Genomic DNA, 16,368 nt, shown 5'->3' on the forward strand with positions numbered 1-16,368 from the left:
ATATATATATATATATATATATATATATATATATATATATATATAGCAGCGATAAATTCTCAACAGAAATCTTCAAAATCCATATAAATCAATATACACCACTAGTGTATTAACTTCGCTACAGAATAACTACTTCTCATCAGTCATTGTAAAACTATTAACCATCGGTATTATTGGCTGATGCCTGAACTACATCAAAAATCGGATGAAGTTTCAAACAGTGAGCAATAGATTCGAACTCAATGATTCATGATGGTTTGTACCGTAGTTTTGATAGTTACATAATCATTGTCAAAATATTGTAGTTGGCCTCGAATTAGTTAGTGTTTAGTCCTGAAGACAGTAAATTTTTCCGATAATTTACGCGAATGTTTTGCTTAAAATAAGGTATGGCACTGTCTCGTTTAACAACCAAATGGTTATTATGAATTTGCGATTGGCTCAACCAAAGAAAATAGGTCTACCTCGGAGTAAGAATAATAAACACAGTTAATAATTACTGTTTATCCATTTGTGAAATTTGATTTTGGTCTCTTAGTCTAGAACCGTTTCCCATAATGGTAATCACGAATTACTTAGCAAACGACGATACAAAGTGGTCTATCGGTAACTTACCTGTCTATTATAATTTACAACAGTCAAAATAGTTAAACCAGTTAAACACTGAGAATTTATTTAATATCTGTGGATGCTTCCCTAGGTGATCAGAATGTTTTCATTGCTGGAAAATAAATACATTCAACGCCAAGTGCTGTTATAAAGTAAATCCTAGACAGGGACATTAAATATGAAGTGAACAGACTGGGTGTTGTTCAAATCGAGTTTATTTCAGCAACTTGGTTAATTGTTGAATTATGCGTACGGCCTGTACGTGGTCGGTGAGTCGAGCTCATTTGGTTTATTACTTAGGAATGAATAAAAAGAACAACAAAAGTCCAATACAGGACCCAACGTACAAGCAAAATATGAAGGTATATTTATAACAACAGGTTTTGTCATGCAAAATCTGACACTAAGCCGACCAGTCAAGCAAAGTCAGACACCCTTACTGTTAAAATAATGGTATTTTCCCACTTGGCTTAGGTCAAAAATTTCAATGAATATTACACACGATGCTGCCTTTCGAAAGAGCCTGATATACTCTATGAGTAGTGTCAGTTAGTCACAACCTTAAACAGAAATTTGAGCTTTTCAGCAAAATTACTAAAAACCAGTTAATTATCAACGGGTTACTGCTTCTGTATCAACGATATTAGGTTATATATAACCCTATATTCAATAAAATTTTTAACAAAAAACCAATAAAGTAGAAATAACGATTATGTGACTACTTATCAAGCTCCCGACAATAAAATCACAAATTCGATCGTGATTATAATTACTGCACTAAATAAAGTAGTTTTTAGACCTAAACTGGTGTAACGGATCACTAGCTAACACAACTTACATCTCAGAATGTATCATTTTTAACTGAATCATCTTAAAAGTAATTATGGTGTTAACGGCTGAGGTGTCTTGTTAGTGATGTTAATAACTAGACAAGTAATCAATTGCGATTCACTCTAAACTACTGAAATTTATAATCAGCCCAACATTGGTGTGGTCTATCTTGATACAACTACTTCGTATAAAAAATGCGAGTCCATAAATATTTTAATCTGTTTATTATTATCAATGTACTCTTATTTTATTACGTTGGGTCACCGCTAATGTTTAAAACATAAATTGTTGAAGGTTGATTTGTATTTGTTTTAATTATAGCTTTACACAGACTCTGACTTGACAATATTATGAGAAGTCCTCAACTAAGATATTTATATGCAAAATAGATTATGGATACCTTAGAGTAGAAGAGGAACAGGTGACGATTTACACTTGGTTATGTATCCTCCTTAAAAACTATCATTCAAAATAGAGCATTCAACGAAACAACAGATATATAAATACATAAATGCTTCCATACATTTTGGGAAATGAAGAGATAAAGTGTTATTGTCAAGTAACAAAAAGATTACGTAACACTAAAATACAATATCAAGTATAGTGTACAAAAAAAGAATAGCTTATAGATAACTTGCTTAACAAAGTAAGGAATATGCAAAAACAATCATACTTGTACATATACAAAAATGGGATAATACAATATGAAATATATGTAGTGTACATATGCTAGGGAGTGTATATTGAACTGCTTGCTTGCTTAGTTAACCGGGTTATACAAGTGCTGATGCTTTTACTGAACTATTATTCACCAACTTCGTTTTTCACAGGAACGGGAGATGTATTCAATGCATACGGCTCTGGTACAAAGTTATCTACAACAGATGGATTATTACTAAGTGGTTCGCTGATCAAATCATTAGCTATTGTTTTGCCCGATAAAATAGCTTCACAGTCCGGTCGATGTTCACGAACAAGTGAGTTTAGACGAGATCGAAGCCGACGTGCTGCTTGTAGACACCCCTTAGTGGAGCCACGAATCTAAAATAAACAAAAACATAATCACCTGAATCGATGAAAAATAAAATCAAACCTTTTTTTGATGAAGCGATCTAAATAAAAGTGGTGATCGACCGCATAAATGAATATAGTTTACTCATGTTAGCCAATATTCTTCAACTTTGTGATACTTGTCCCAAGGAAATGATTGAACAATGCCCGAGAATTTGTCACAGTTCATACAAAACACTTGGACTTACAACGTTTGGTGCCCCCAAATGCCTTGGTATGGCCAAGAGCGGGGTGAGTTCGCCCTCCCTCTCGAAATACTCTCACACGGCCGCACGTATACAGCCTCTGCCAGGGAAGTTCTACTCATTGCCTTCTCGTGGCGGGGGTGTTGTTTACGAAAATGAGAGGACGAAAAGCGAATGTCCGGCGCTTTAACCGGATTCCAAATCAATGGTGCACATGGGCACCAGTATCCTGCGGGAACAAACGGCGTATGAACCAACCGTTGGTCACAGGCTACCATGGGACTGCATCTCCTTACGATGCTCCACTGCCTTGTGGGTTAGACCTTTAGGACAAAGGCTCGGGGTGTGGCCCCCTAAGGTAACCACCTGCTTTGGTCTGGGCACCCGGGCAGTATCGCAGCCCACACGCAATTAATGAACTGAACTGTCTATGATCATGGAAACTAATTCTTTTGCTTCGACGAACATTCAAATGATTCTATTATTGTTATTATTATCATTATTATTATTATTATTATTCTTATTATTATTTACTACATCATTATTCACCCTCTTTTATTCCTACTCCGTCTATACTTATCTTTTCGGTTTATACAGCAGCTCGTCTCTGGTGGAAATTCGACTCTATCTAAACGTTCTCGAGTCACTGTCCGGTTGAAAATTGTATGTTACCAATGAATATGAGTACTGAAGCATTTTTTCTGAGACCACGTGCACCATTCAAACTGGCTGCCTTCAACGTTCGCACATTTATGCAGGTCGGACAACAGATAGGGCTGGCTATGTCTTTAAAAAGTCTTAATATCGATGTCTGTTGTCTATCCGAGACCCGTATTCAAGACTCTGGCGAAGTACTACAAATTCGATCTTCATCTGTCACTTCAAAAAGCTTGTTTTACGTGCGCTTATCCGGGGACCCTGTGGCATCTTCGTCTGGTCTTGCTGGCGTTGGTGTCGCACTAAGCACTAGAGCTGAGGCAGCACTAATCGATTGGATCCCCGTTAACAGTCGGTTATGTGCTGTTAGATTAGAAAGTTCCATCAAAGTGAGAAGAAATCGGCGTGAGAAACGATGTCTTTTCGTCATCTCCGCCTATGCCCCGACAGATTGCAGCCTGGATGCAATCAAGGATGAGTTTTACCACCAGTTATCTGTTCTTCTCCAGAAAGTGCGTTTGACAGATATTGTAGTACTAGCCGGAGACTTGAATGCCCAGGTCGGGCGTCTAGGCACAGAAGAGGGTCGTTTAGGTGGCCGATGGGGACTTGTTAGTAGCAGGACAGATAACGGGGACCGTCTACTGCAACTGTGCACAGACCAAAACCTGTTTCTGGCTAGCACTAACTTTCGGCACAGTCATCGCCGATGTGCCACCTGGCGTCCTCCCTCTGCATCTCAAGCCTGAACTCAAATTGACCACATCGCAATCAGCTACTGCTGGCGTGGTTGTGTACAAGACTGCCGCTCCTTTTGGAGTACCTATCTGGACTCTGATCATGCCTTGGTCTGCGCCAATCTTACCTTACTTTTCAGTGGACAACGAAGTGACCGCCATCAACGGATTGATATTAGCAAGCTGGTTGCAACTTCTGTTGCAAGTAAGTATCGAACCGAGCTAGCCTCTAGGCTAGCTACCACTCCACCGAAAAGTATAGATGAGCATTGGTTGCAATTGCATGACGCCATGAAAATGGTGGGTACAGTCAATTGTGGGTTCGCGAAACGTCCCGCTTTTAAGCACTGGGTTTCTGCAGGTTCCTTACAACTCATTGAAGCCCGTCGGTCTACTCCGGGAGACCGTGAGTTTGACCACAAACGAAGGTTGTTACGTAGTGAAATTGGGCAAAGCTTGCGTAAGGACCGAGAAACCTGGTGGTCGGAGCGTGCTAATGAGCTGGAAGCAGCAGCTGCATTTGGTAATTACCGGACGACTGATCCACCAAACGAGGAAGTCCGCAAGGAACTCCAACTCTTGAAGCGTTACAAATCACCTGGCAGAGGTTCGGCATCGTGTGTTCGGGCACAGAGATGATAATGCAATTGGTGTCACCATCTTGAAACACCGACTTCGGTGGCTTGGACATGTTCTACGAATGTCGTCCCAGAGAATTCCACGTCGTGCATTATATGCCGACTCTGGGACTGGTTGGAGAAAGCGGAGAGGTGGTCAGTATATAACATGGTGTCGTGGTATGAAAGAAAGTTGCAAAGGACTGCCTTCTGTTGGTCCTTCACGACTCCCTGGTTGGGGTCTGAGAGATGGTACAACACAGTGGCTAGAGACGTTATCAGATATGGCTCAGAATAGAAGCCAGTGGCGATCCTGCTGTAACCTTCTTTTACTTTCTTTATAAAACGTGGTTGTATCTTGCTTAACTGAAAGGTTTCTTCTGATTGTACCCTTCTGTTCCCCTACTATTACTATTATTATTACACTACCTTACACCAATCTTTTCGTTATCGTTTTTTTTAATATTTTTTTTACGTTCCCCACTTTTTCTCTTTTTCTTCTAAAATTCTCATTGTTTTGTGTGGCGCATATATATTTGGCGCACTCCTGTACCAATATATATGTGTTCAAATAAAATAAAATAACTGGGCCTCATTTACGAATGAAACCTCTAAGTTAGTCAGGCAGAGTTCAAGTATAGTCTCATATGAATGTGTATTGGTTTGATTTATGGCACCTCATAGAAGTAAACCGAGAGAGGAAAGTAATAAGATAAGAAATATGGGAGGTGAGGAAACATCCACTCTAATAGGAAGCTAAATCTAAGAATTACATATCAGAAAGAACTAACGAGACTGAAGAATGTAAATCATGGAATGACACTTATCTCAAGATATAAGAGATGTGGAATAAATGCAAGTGTTCAAACTTACCTCTATCTATTCAGAAGCACAGTTTTCTCAGTTTCCCTGTACTAATTTGCCTTTTTATTAATCATCGATCAGGGTTAGGAAATTGACGGGAAACGGGATTGTCCATCTGAAAACTGTTACTTTAACAGCCTTAGCATTAGTTACCTTGTTCACATATACTAACACTTCAATTCAATAATAATACGTCATGTGATGACTTAAAATTACGAACAATTTCAATAACATTGACATTCCTTGGAGAGATTTACACAATTTTGAAAAACCTGCAACAATTCGTAATGCTAATGGAATTCTTCAAAAACCCTTACGTATTGAAAATTAGCATTATTTCTGTCAAACTATTACCAATGTTTTCTATTATTTTATAATGGTACTTACATTAGTTTCTTTAGCAGCATCTGACCAAAATTTATCTACCTCTATGAGCCAATCACTGAGGCAAGTGAAATGACATTGATTACTGTCTGAATAAGGATTGGAATATGTATCTGAACGACCATTTGGAGTGGAAGCTGCTTCTTCTAAGTATAACCGAAGTTCTGCAAGACGATGATAAAGATGACCTTCAGGACAATGAGGCATGGATTGACTAGTAGATAGAAGGGGGACCGAACATGCTGGACAAACCGATGCAGTAAAATGAACAGCTTCTTCGTGAACTAGCAAACCCATTAAAATTCGACACCCTGCCTATAAAGTGAAACGATAATTTCCAAAAATACTAATCTGACCAAATATTGATTGAGCAACATCAACAATCAAAGTGATTTTCAAATGAGAAACACGAACAGTTAAGAAATAAAGTACTACGATTAAAAACAATACAAAATTGCCTTGATTTACAAACATTTGCAGTGGTATTCAACTGATTCTAACTGCCGACTCAAATTGTTAAATGTATAGATGTCTTATCATTAGCTCTTATCAATGAGTGATAAACTGTAAACATCTTGGGACGGATTTATGTAATGGTTTTTTTGGTAAGCTACTATTAAGTATGAAGCCAGGGTAAACAAAAAACTCATTCATCAAATGTAAGATAATAACTTCGTACAGATCCATCAGCCTTCGAATGTAATGTTAGTAACTGGTGAACGAAACGGTTCAGGTTACATTTGTGATACGAACTTGCCTATGAAACATGGTCCTTAAAAAAAGTTGATATTAGCAGTACTTAAACACAGATGACTTCGAAGCACTTCTTGTGTATGTTTGGACCACTGAGTGAGCAATACTGAAGTTAGACTCACAATAAAAATAGCAAATCGGTTAATGAGATTGTGAACTGTCGTTGACTGAGATGGTTGGAACATATACTATATATGCCCAACTACCTTTTACAATTACTTTCGATGTTTACTAGTACAGGAATATGTTGGAAGGCAGCCAGGAATGACCATATCAAAATGTTAAATTATTACATGAAGTCACTGAAAGCTAGGCTGATCAAAATATGCGGTTGGGGTCTGTGAGGTTATCGTAACTGGTGGTTTGAAAAGTTCGGTGATATGGCCTAGAATCGGTCATAGTGGTGCAGACGTACTCACTCTTTGTTTTCCTGTTAGACCCTGAGTTTGAAATCACTCTGTGCATTTTATCTCAAGAATTCATTCCTTCTCGAATCACATTGTATTAGATTAATCTTTCTTTCCACCGATACTACCAATATTTATCCTATTTTGTTCATATTGGTAATTTTATCTCACTGTGCTTATACGTTGTAAAAACTTGAACTGAAGCAGTTTTTACGTTATTTATGGTTAAATGACTGAGAAACCTATATGTTATGTTTACTACTATAAATGATGTCTCGTCACTGATGAAAACTGTTGTAACGTGTGTGACTGCAGGTTATGATAAGTAGCGTTTATTTATCGATCGCTTCTGTGACAGTGGACACGTAAAACACGTAGTGGACGACCTAGTGCCCTGATTGGCCCTGCTTCGCTGTCTGTCCTAGCCAGTTGAGTCAAGAACACAAGCCACAGCCTCGGAGATATGAATCATTATATTTCAAACATACTTTGTTTATATACCAATCAAGCATACCACATCGTGCCATAAAATAGAAAACAACATTTTGTACAATATTCAACAAGTGAACAGACGTCGACCAATAGGAAATGTCCATTTAAAGTCCAAGGACACCATTGGACTTAACATGATAATTATTGGTCTATTCCTCCGCATCCACAACACCTCCCCTTTTTTTGAAGATCCGGAGTTGATATCCGGATTTTGAAATTTTCTGGGTTCATCCTCCCCCACGAAATAATGTTGGGTCCTCATATTCCCAAGTTAGAATTAATTCGACTTTATTTAACACATAATTGTCACATGGAACAGAGAAGTCACTAAAAGTGATTAAGTAGTGTGGACCAACGTCGCTTGATATGAGGTCATCAACGTTCGATTCTTCTGGAACATTATCATAGAATTCCTTGAAAATATCATTTGTGGATAGTTGATCACTGGGATAATTAACATCTACCAAAATTGTATTAAACTTCTGATCATCGTTTGGTGCATTTAACACATTTTCTGGTACAAGAGGATCTAGATAATAAGATTCATCAGAATCTCCTGTTGTTGACTGATGAGGACCGTTTGGAGCAGCTAGACTCAGTATACTGCACGATTTGTTTCCTCTTTCCTTGTGAGAGGGTACTGTAATTAATTTATGAGCATTTAATAAGAGATCTTCCTGTGAGCTGGGTACATCACTGTCTGTACACGTTTCAGGAACAGTGGGATTTGAACCCACGACAGGGAATGTTTCCGAATTTGACATTTCTGGATAACTGGGCGAATCATGAATGACTTTCTCGTTTACATCACTGGTCGTCCGGGATTCACAGAGGCTTTTATAAACAGCTCCATATGTTCTGCAGTTGTTTTCCAGCTCAGTCTGCAGATGAGAAATGAACTTACCAACTTCTGTTGCATTTCCGAAACATGGAAAATTTACCAACAGTGTGTGTAAATTTTCTAAAAAATTCAACTGGCTATTTTTGAAACACTGCTGTTGTTGCTCAAGTAGAAGCTGTAATTGGCCGGAAAACGTAGTCTTTTTTTTCTTTTCTGTACCAGCAATGAAAACTAACTGTAGGAATAATGACAAATGTTGCTCAAGGACGCTGGTGATAAATCTGGACTCTGATTGGTCGAAACAATTAGCCTGAATCTCGTCCAATTACAAGGTTCAAAATTTTTCTCCACCCCGTCGCCAATTGTTATGGCTTTAAATTGCGATCGATTTTTACCCTGTGCTAATTGTCGTGTCCTTGACTGGAAAAATTAGAGAGCAGCGTACTTATCAATCGATTACAGTGACACGCAAACACGTACGGACGGCCCAGAGTCTCTATTGGTCTCGCTTCCCTGTCTAGCCTAGTCATTATTAGTGACAACTGGCCTTTTGAGAAAAGCTAGGTTACGAAAGTGTTTTTCCTTTATGGCTTATTATATGGAACTATTAAATTCTAATTAGAGCATATAATATGTGCAAGTTATATATCATAAATAAAATTTAAAAGGAATGAAAGGAATTTGAGCATTTATATGAAATATTGTTAAAACAATTGTGCTCTCGCGAAGTATTCGTTGAACGAATATCTTTTTCTTCGATTTAATGAAAGGTGAAAACAAAGTTCTTCCGCATATCTCCGACTTACTATTTATTTATTTGAGCACATAAATATTGGTACAAGGGGGCACCAGATATATATGCGCCACACTTACTAGATAATCACTGCGAGAAAACCTTCCATTTACTGCATGCTCAACATGAACAGCTAAATCAACCTCATCGTCGGCGCATAGACCACAAACCCAACTAGGTGTTAACGAAATACTGTTTATCCGAGGCAAATGACAATCCAAGTGATATGCCCGGTTACAACGCCCACAATGTGCGAGTAGTCCAACTCCAAAACAGATAGCACATCCCACTGGAGAAGAATTAGATTCACCATTAGCTTCTCCACATGTCCATTTATCACCATCCAATTCTGCTAGAGAATCCAGAAAATCATTCGTATCAGCAGACAGTTGATTACTTGCAAAGTCATTATTTTTCGATAATCCCTGGAACAACAAAATATTTTAACTTGGGAGTAAATTCATCTGAGTTAAATGTAAAATATAAAAATACAAACTGTACAAACACATTTGTAAACTTATCATACAGCTTGGCTCGTTAGGCAAACTATGATAGCCATAAGGACGCTAACAAACCAGAATTCCAATGCAGCCTAGAAACATTCGTCGCAACAGATGGAGTCAGCTTTACTTTAATTTACGAGTAACATCGACTTAATGTTTTGTTTTGAGTATACACCATTTCCGTCACTATAAAATAAGAGATTATTTACTTTAGAATATGAAAAGTTTGTTTTCGTCATTCGTTCAACTAATACGTTACAATCACACTGAACACTAATCCATACATTAAATATCAACGTAAACTGGATGCATAGGAAGAAACATTTAATGCCTTCCCGTAATAACTTTTAATCAAATATTAACGCGTAACCTGACCACTTCAAAATTTTCAATCACAAAAGTGTCGAATCAACGAAATGAAAATAACCCATTCATATATCTCCTCCGAACTAATAACCATTACTGAATTCTACACATTACAAAACGATTTCGCTTTATCTCATACAAAAGCCAGGGCAAAGCTCACAAGGAGTTAGACGTTTTTTTAAAAGATTACTTAGTCCCCAGTTCGCTCAAGAACAACTCAACAAACGGGGAGCATTAACTTTTGTCCGGAAATTTACCAACGATATTCACAAAACACAATACTTCTATAAATTAACAAGTACTTAAACTATCAAAAACGTTAATTTAATGTTTATACACTTTAGGGGAAACAAATATATTTGTCTAAAAATTCAAGGACACTTATCATAAGCAATTATTATTTATTGATAAACAAAAATTCAAATTCTCCTGAAACTTACATTTTCTGTCTTTACAACTACCTGACTGCCAAATGTTTGATTATTGTCCTTGAGAGAAAAGGTATTTTTAGCTTGTTTGGGTAACCATGCTATTGTTCCAGAATATCGACATAATTCCTCAGCATCCCAGGTGCCAAGAAACAATGCTCGTGTATTGACCATAGTATGCCAGCCAATAACATTTTCAGACCATAAACTGGACTCTTTAACTCGATCTTTCAGTTTTTGATCCAATGAATCAATTACGGACGGCGAATCACTCAAAACTTGTTCAGACAGTATTTGAAGCAAATCAAGTCGAAGTTTGACAGTTTCATACAACTGCACTAAGCTAGCAGGATCATTGTCTACATTTTGAATGAGATGACTGGAAAATGCCGACGCAAAATTTATCTGTTCCTTTATAGTGACAAAAAGATTAATCACATATATTTTCATATTTAACATTTTATGTGCGATATATAAATCTGATTAAAAAAGTCCACGAAGAAACATTTATGAAAATCAAAACAGAACTTCATAACGTTTCTGATTTTTTTACGAAATCTCTGTAACTACTATTTATAAGGCTTATGGACCTTTAGTCAATAATAGATTCGATAGTCAGCATAACTGGGTCTCTTTATATGGATTGAAACAATGAACTTTCCGCGATTCCGCCACTATCTACATGTGAGTAGGTAATTAGGTGGCCACGCGAGATAGACATATCTCTTTTTGTAGGGGCGTATCTTGAATGAAATAAGAAACTTACATTTTCGTGGACTACATAGGTAGTGTCGCAGGTAAGCAAAACGGTTAAATTAGAGTAAGCTAGTTAGCTACACATACCTGGAGCTTACGTATCAAATTCTCCGTCTCCTGTAGTCGACCAATATATGTATCTGCTTTTTTGTCAAGTTCATTCAAGAGGCATTCAGAACGATTTTGAATGCAATCAATGAGGGAAGACGTCCGTGACTTGATATCTTGACGAGCTTTTTCCACACTGAATATGAAGCTGTCCTCCATGCAAGTACGAGCGCTAGTAGCACAAAGTAAGGCAGAAGATAGTTTTTTTCCTGATTCTTTGAGGTCTTGAATGCCCTCTTCTAAAGGAGCCTTTAGTTGAACAGCTTTTTCTCCAACCCACCGATGGCTTCCATGATCTCTGTGAACTGATAGCTGACAGTCACGACAAGTTAATACTCCACAAGCCTCACAGAAGCATTCTAGTGCTTCGTTTGGGTGTGCTTCACATCGTAGTGAGCCTTAAAATGGAGAAAAATTTTCAAACAATCAAGTATTTTAATTCATTCCAATAACAGGTGCCTTCAAAACAATTACATGAAGTGAAATTTTTTAAGGAAATAATCGAACATTAGCCAGGCTATGATAAGATGAATTGCAGTTAAACTATGAGTGTAGACTCCTAACTGTTAATCAGTGTCTAGCGAATCGCTGAAATGAGATATATCCCCTTCCTGAGTTTACCAATTCGAGTCTCAGGAATCACAAAAAAGTCGCTAAAGGCATCAAAGTTGGACCCTCTACTACTTGATTTTCTACAATTGGTTGCGTTTACACCCCTGATTTATATGAACTACATGAAGAAACCTAAATGCATTGGAATATATTCATCTCTACTGACTTAGAACAGCACATCCAGTTATTGTACGACTAGGATTGCTTGTAGGTAAGACTAGATAGTCATATAAAAAATAGTTGGTTAGGGATTGTCGGAAAAGTTTGAAAAGGTTATTCTTGTATTTAAAGAGGCAAACTCAGAAGAGTGATAGAATCCCACCACTTCTGGTACAAGAAAGTCTGTCGATGAAAGATGACAAAAAGCTGAAGCTTTGTCGGAATATTTTAGTAGTGTTTTCTACCGGCAATGAAGAACGACCAATGATTAATCGTAGTCAGGGCGGCTTGTCAATGGGTCCTGTAGTTATTGAGGAAGGAACTATCTTGAGACTAATTCAACACCTTACATTAGATAAGCCCAGTGGTCCGGACGATAATTATCATAGGCTTATGAAAGACCTGTCGGGTGTAATGGCTGAACATATGGCCATGCTGTTTGATATGTCTTTGCAACAGTGTAGACTGCCAAAAGACTGGAAAAACACAATAATCAGTTCAGTGTATACGGCAGGGAGCAGAGACTTAGTTGATAACTATCAACCCGTTGGTCTAACCAGTGAAGTTGTCAAACTAATGGAAAGGATTATTCGGATGGCTAGTTTAAATTATGTGAAAGGGAAAAATCTTATATCCAGTAAACAACATGGTTTTAGGAAAGGACCATCTCGTTTGACAAGTTTGCTCATTGCAAAAATAGACTGGGCCGCAGCGAAAGATAGAAATATTCCTGTAGATGTGATCCTTATAAATCTAAGTAAAGCTTTTGACAGGATCACTCATCTGGTTCTTAAATCAAAACTGGAAAGTTTCGGAATCTTTTATGAGGTCATAGACTGGGCAAGTGACTTTTCCAATGATACGAAAGAGTAGGCAAGGGTAAATGGAGCTCTCTCAGCGTGGGGATCTGTAAAACATGGAGTTCCCTAAGGTACAATCCTTGGTACTATTGTATTTACTTTATGTAGATGGATTGCTAACTGTAGCAGTCATCCGCTCTACTTTCCGCCAATGATAAGGAGTGAAGTAGTTGAGTGTGTCGACCGCTTCACCTATCTTGGGAGTCTCATCAGCCCTTGTGGTCTGGTATGTGACGAAATCTCAGCACGGATACAAAAGGCTCGACTAGCTTTTGCCAACTTGCGTCATTTATGGCGTAGGCGAGATATCCGTCTATCAACCAAAGGACGTGTTTACTGCGCAGCAGTTCGTTCCGTCCTACTTTATGGCAGTGAAACATGGCCGGTAAGAGTAGAGGATATTCATAGGCTACTAGTATTCGATCATAGGTGTCTTCGAAACATTGCTCGTATATCCTGGGACCATCGAGTAAGTAATGCAGTTGTTAGGGAACGGGTACTAGGTAAGGATGGCAAATCCACTGATGAAGTGACGAAACTTCATCAGTTGAGATGGCTGGGACACGTGTTACGTGTACACAACCGTTGACTTCCCCAACGAGCGGTGTTTTATGATGTAGGAGGAGGTTGGAAGAAAGTAGACGGCCAGACCAAAACACGACACCAATCTATGAAGTCACTGACAACTGGACTGAGCCATGTTGGTAGGTGTAGACTACTTGGTTGGGATCCGAGAGACGATAGCAACCAATGGTTATAGACCTTGAATGACATGGCTCAAAATCGTTTTCGATGGCGCAGGTGCATCAACTATTTGGGTTCTCCCTAATTCTAATCTTCCTCATGTACCTGTTTTTTTCTTTCAATATTTATTTCACTGGATTATACTCCTTGAATAACATATTCAAACCCTAATGCTTCCGATTACTGCTTATACCTTTACTACCTATACCACTATGGGATTTGAATCGACAATTATATCTATGTGCTATTGTGGTATGGCAACTCGAACTGATGCATGTACATTCGAAGTTCTACGTTGCTGCTGACTGACTGGCTCTGCCGATGAGGGACCGACATGTTAAAATGTCTCTCTGACCTATCCTGTGAAGGCAGATTGAGACACTTTAACCTATTGTCGACGTCTTACCGCAGATTACGGTGATCTAAGATTGGCTTATCGTATACATGAGGGTGACCTTGGTTTTAATGTCTGATCTCTTCCTTTCATTTAGGACTGATAATCTGAGAGGATATTCTAAGAAAGGTCAAAAGCCGAGATCAAATCGTTTACGTCTGGGATTCCGTTTCTCGCATCGAGTAGTGAATAACTGGGATCCTCTATCAAAACGCGTTATATCAGCACATTTTGTTAACAAATTTAAAACGAAATTGAACCCCCAGTGTTAGGAATTGCAATGATTAATATAGCTCGATGGAACTCCTAGCTTAATGCTGAAGAATGAAGGTGGACATATTGAATTCTTAGTCCAATTCGATGAACCAACGACATTGATTTATCCATCACCTCTAGACTGTAGAAATATGGCGTGATACACAAAAAATCGACTTGCTAGTAATAACATAACCATAAAAAATTAAAACTTGAGTTGACAAACATAATTACAAGTATCGTAGACGTTGTTGATAAATAATTGAACAAAGTTTAGAAACATTACATATGACCAACCTAGATGTTCGCTTTTTGAAAGCAGTGTAATGTTATGGTTACGTAATGGAGGCATTCTGTTATGACCCTTTAGGCATTCTCCACATAACCATATGTCACAATCTTCGCAATGTCCGATTGATTTCGTCTGTTCTCCATTGTCATGGCACCAATTGCATGTGGGTGACTTATTGGTGTTTTCGGAGTTACAAATGTTAGGATTACTGATAATCTTGTGGAAATATATTAAGGATAATCAGATTTACCTTTTGGCTTGATTCTTTGCATAAAATGCAACGGTATACATCATCCTTACGCATATATTCTGCACATGTTACACATACTACATGCAGACAAGCAGGTAATATACCAAACACTTCACGACCTGAGCACACTGAACAAACAAGAGGATTTTCTGAAGAATGTTCCAAATTTATCTTGAAGCCGTTACCACAGTCCATCTGCAAATGAGGAGGTAGCCTTGAGATAGCTGAAAGCAACAATTTGAATCTGTTGTTGATGACATAAAACAAAGTTAATCAAAGTAGACTTCGCCATTCTCAATATCACAATGAAGTTAACCAATCTCGTTTCAACTTTTATTTTAAATTATTTGAGATATAATGATATTTATAGAACTGATGGTATTTTTAAAGAACGGTTAATTTTGTAAAGGCTTGAAGATTTTCACAAAATAACATGTTCTGTGTTCGGAGCCAGTGTTATCCAGTTCCAGCACTTTCCTTTCCGCTCCAAGTGCCTGTCAGTCATACCTATACTATTAGCGCCACCCATTACATGTTGATATTACACATTTATATTCTGAAGTCAAAGTTATCACAGATATTGACATACCTATAAGTTGTAAAGAGCTAATAAGAACCTAACAAAATAAAATGAATTCATATTATCATGCATCAAAACCTATCTTTCTTGGTTCACATAATTTTATTGTTTTTATCATCACATAAGCCATGACTCAACATCTTAATTTTGTAGTATTTCCTAGTGAAGTTATGTTATTCACTTAAACGGACTCCTATAAGGTACATTTACCATAAATTTTGAAATTACATTGTGATTTTAGAGGCGATGGATTTTGCAAATAATTGGGGCATTATCAATGCGAACTGCTTTAATTTCAATTAAGACCAGCGATTGTTGCGGCAGATAAATCCTTAAAATATATACTTCTGTAAGTCTTCAACATAGATGGTGACCTCAATAGTTTCACTGGACAAACCCAGATGAAGGCACTCGGTTGTGCAGCAGTACCGATTCACCAGTGGGTACGCCGTGCTACTATTCCCTTTTAACTGTTAACCAGCTTAGATCAAACACGTCTCGACATGTCGACAACCCCCAAATATATCTTCGAACCACTTCATTTCTCACTTCCAATCTGACTGGAGTCAGCGTACTTCAATTACAAGGGTGTTACTTCTAGAGGCATTATTAAACTTTGAATACCGACGTGATCCGGCACACCAATCAGTTCGCTCCTCGTTGGAACGCTATATGTCATTTTTTAATCCATATTTTTACGTATCGTGGTATTTTTTCATATTTTCGGATAATTTTTCTCACATTTTATCTTCATCAGGACGGAATATACGCCTGAGCGACTTAAGATCAAGACTTGCCACCCGCCTTCTAATTTCGAAGC

General features: G+C 37.9%; 1 protein-coding gene across 2 annotated transcripts; it reads right to left on the reverse strand.

Moving 5' to 3' along the window:
• Positions 1–1,521: 1,521 nt before the first annotated feature.
• On the reverse strand, positions 1,522–15,266 carry TRIM33_1 (Tripartite motif containing 33). 2 transcript variants are annotated; one of them, XM_051214735.1, is made up of 7 exons: positions 14,969–15,266; positions 14,724–14,934; positions 11,382–11,800; positions 10,551–10,949; positions 9,322–9,666; positions 5,959–6,270; positions 1,522–2,481 (listed from the first exon to the last, which is right to left on the reverse strand). In XM_051214735.1, exons 1-7 carry the CDS (start codon positions 15,161–15,163, stop codon positions 2,245–2,247), a joined length of 2,118 nt encoding a protein of 705 aa, XP_051067920.1. In that variant the 5' UTR covers positions 15,164–15,266; the 3' UTR covers positions 1,522–2,244. The 2 variants fall into 2 exon arrangements, with proteins under 2 accessions (XP_051067920.1, XP_051067919.1); XM_051214734.1 differs by having other exon boundaries at positions 1,522–11,800.
• Positions 15,267–16,368: the final 1,102 nt, after the last annotated feature.

This window comes from Schistosoma haematobium, chromosome 2, assembly GCF_000699445.3.
Source record: "Schistosoma haematobium chromosome 2, whole genome shotgun sequence".
In the NCBI taxonomy this organism is placed as follows: Eukaryota; Metazoa; Platyhelminthes; class Trematoda; order Strigeidida; family Schistosomatidae; genus Schistosoma; species Schistosoma haematobium.